Source organism: Protobothrops mucrosquamatus, unplaced genomic scaffold (genome assembly GCF_001527695.2).
Source record: "Protobothrops mucrosquamatus isolate PMUCROS unplaced genomic scaffold, P.Mucros_1.0 scaffold3158, whole genome shotgun sequence".
Classification (NCBI taxonomy): Eukaryota; Metazoa; Chordata; class Lepidosauria; order Squamata; family Viperidae; genus Protobothrops; species Protobothrops mucrosquamatus.
Genome location: NW_015389158.1, coordinates 28,380 through 29,446, shown reverse-complemented (window position 1 = coordinate 29,446; position 1,067 = coordinate 28,380). Strand labels below are relative to the sequence as shown.

Sequence of the window (1,067 nt, the reverse complement as noted above, 5' to 3'; positions counted from 1 at the left end):
TCAGCTTGCATTTCATTCAAGGGGACTCCACCCTCCGTATATCTGGGCACTTCAGAGCAGGTCCTGTGGTGGTTTAGCTAGCTAAATCTATACTGACATTACACTGCACAGAGATATTTAATCACCTCTTTCCTCCTGTGCTTTGCAGTGAAGTAGAGAAGGTGCAGGTGAGGTAAGCAGCCTCAGGGGCATCCGTGCTGAAGCCGAGTCCCATGCTGAGAGTCAGGATAGTCCCAGTCAGCCTTGGTGCATTTCGGCCACTGTGCCAGGAGTGCAACCCCAGTATGCTCAAGCTCAAGAGCCTTGGTGGCGCAGTGGTTCGAATGCAGTATTGCAGGCTAACTCACTGCCAGCAGTTCGATCCTGGCTCCAGGGTGACTCAGCCTCCCATCCTTCCGAGGTCAGTAGTGGGGGGCAACATGCTGACTTTGTAAACCGCTTAGAGAGGGCGCTATTTCTGTTGCTCTTCTGGGCAGCTATGGTGCCTAATTGAGGGACATCTTTGCGATGGTTGCCATGGCCTGACTTGACGGCTAGCTAAGTCCACTTTAGCACATGACGTTCTCCCCCTGTGGTATCTTCATGTCTGCCTGGAAATGAGGGAGGAGTCACTCTGAGGGAGTCACTACAAATCTTTCTCTTTTTCTGGCCAGGTTATAAGAAGTGGAACGATCATTCTTGTGACGTCAAACGTGCTTTCCTCTGCCAGTGCAGAAACTAGTGCAAATTGCTCAAATTGCTGAAATCTCTGCTCTGCACCCTATCGCTTAATGGATGCTTTCTGTAGCTTGGATCTGACTTTGCTCATCCTGATGGGCTAGAAGATCAAATAAATTCTGTCTAGCATGACTGGCCTTGTTTATTTTGGATTGCCAGTAGATTGTTGAGGCCTAAAACTCAAGACTTTTTCATGGCAAAGATCGGCATTAAAGGGGGGTAGAGGATGTTTGGCTGGGAGGAAAGTATGGGGGAAGAAAGGTTTTAAACAACTTTCGTTTTATAACATGCCTTTGGATTCATTTCCGGAACACCCGCTATAAACTCCAGTGAGAACTGAATTCTGATTT

The 1,067-nt window shown here is 48.2% G+C and overlaps 1 protein-coding gene across 1 annotated transcript in view; it reads left to right on the top strand.

Moving 5' to 3' along the window:
• LOC114923369 (C-type lectin lectoxin-Thr1-like) overlaps positions 1-771 on the top strand; it is a 4,300-nt gene extending 3,529 nt beyond the window's left edge. Inside the window, exon 5 of the mRNA XM_029286243.1 lies at positions 710-771. Coding sequence (XP_029142076.1) covers positions 710-771 — 62 coding nt within the window. The remainder of the gene's footprint in view (positions 1-709) is intronic.
• The last annotated feature ends 296 nt before the right edge of the window (positions 772-1,067 follow it).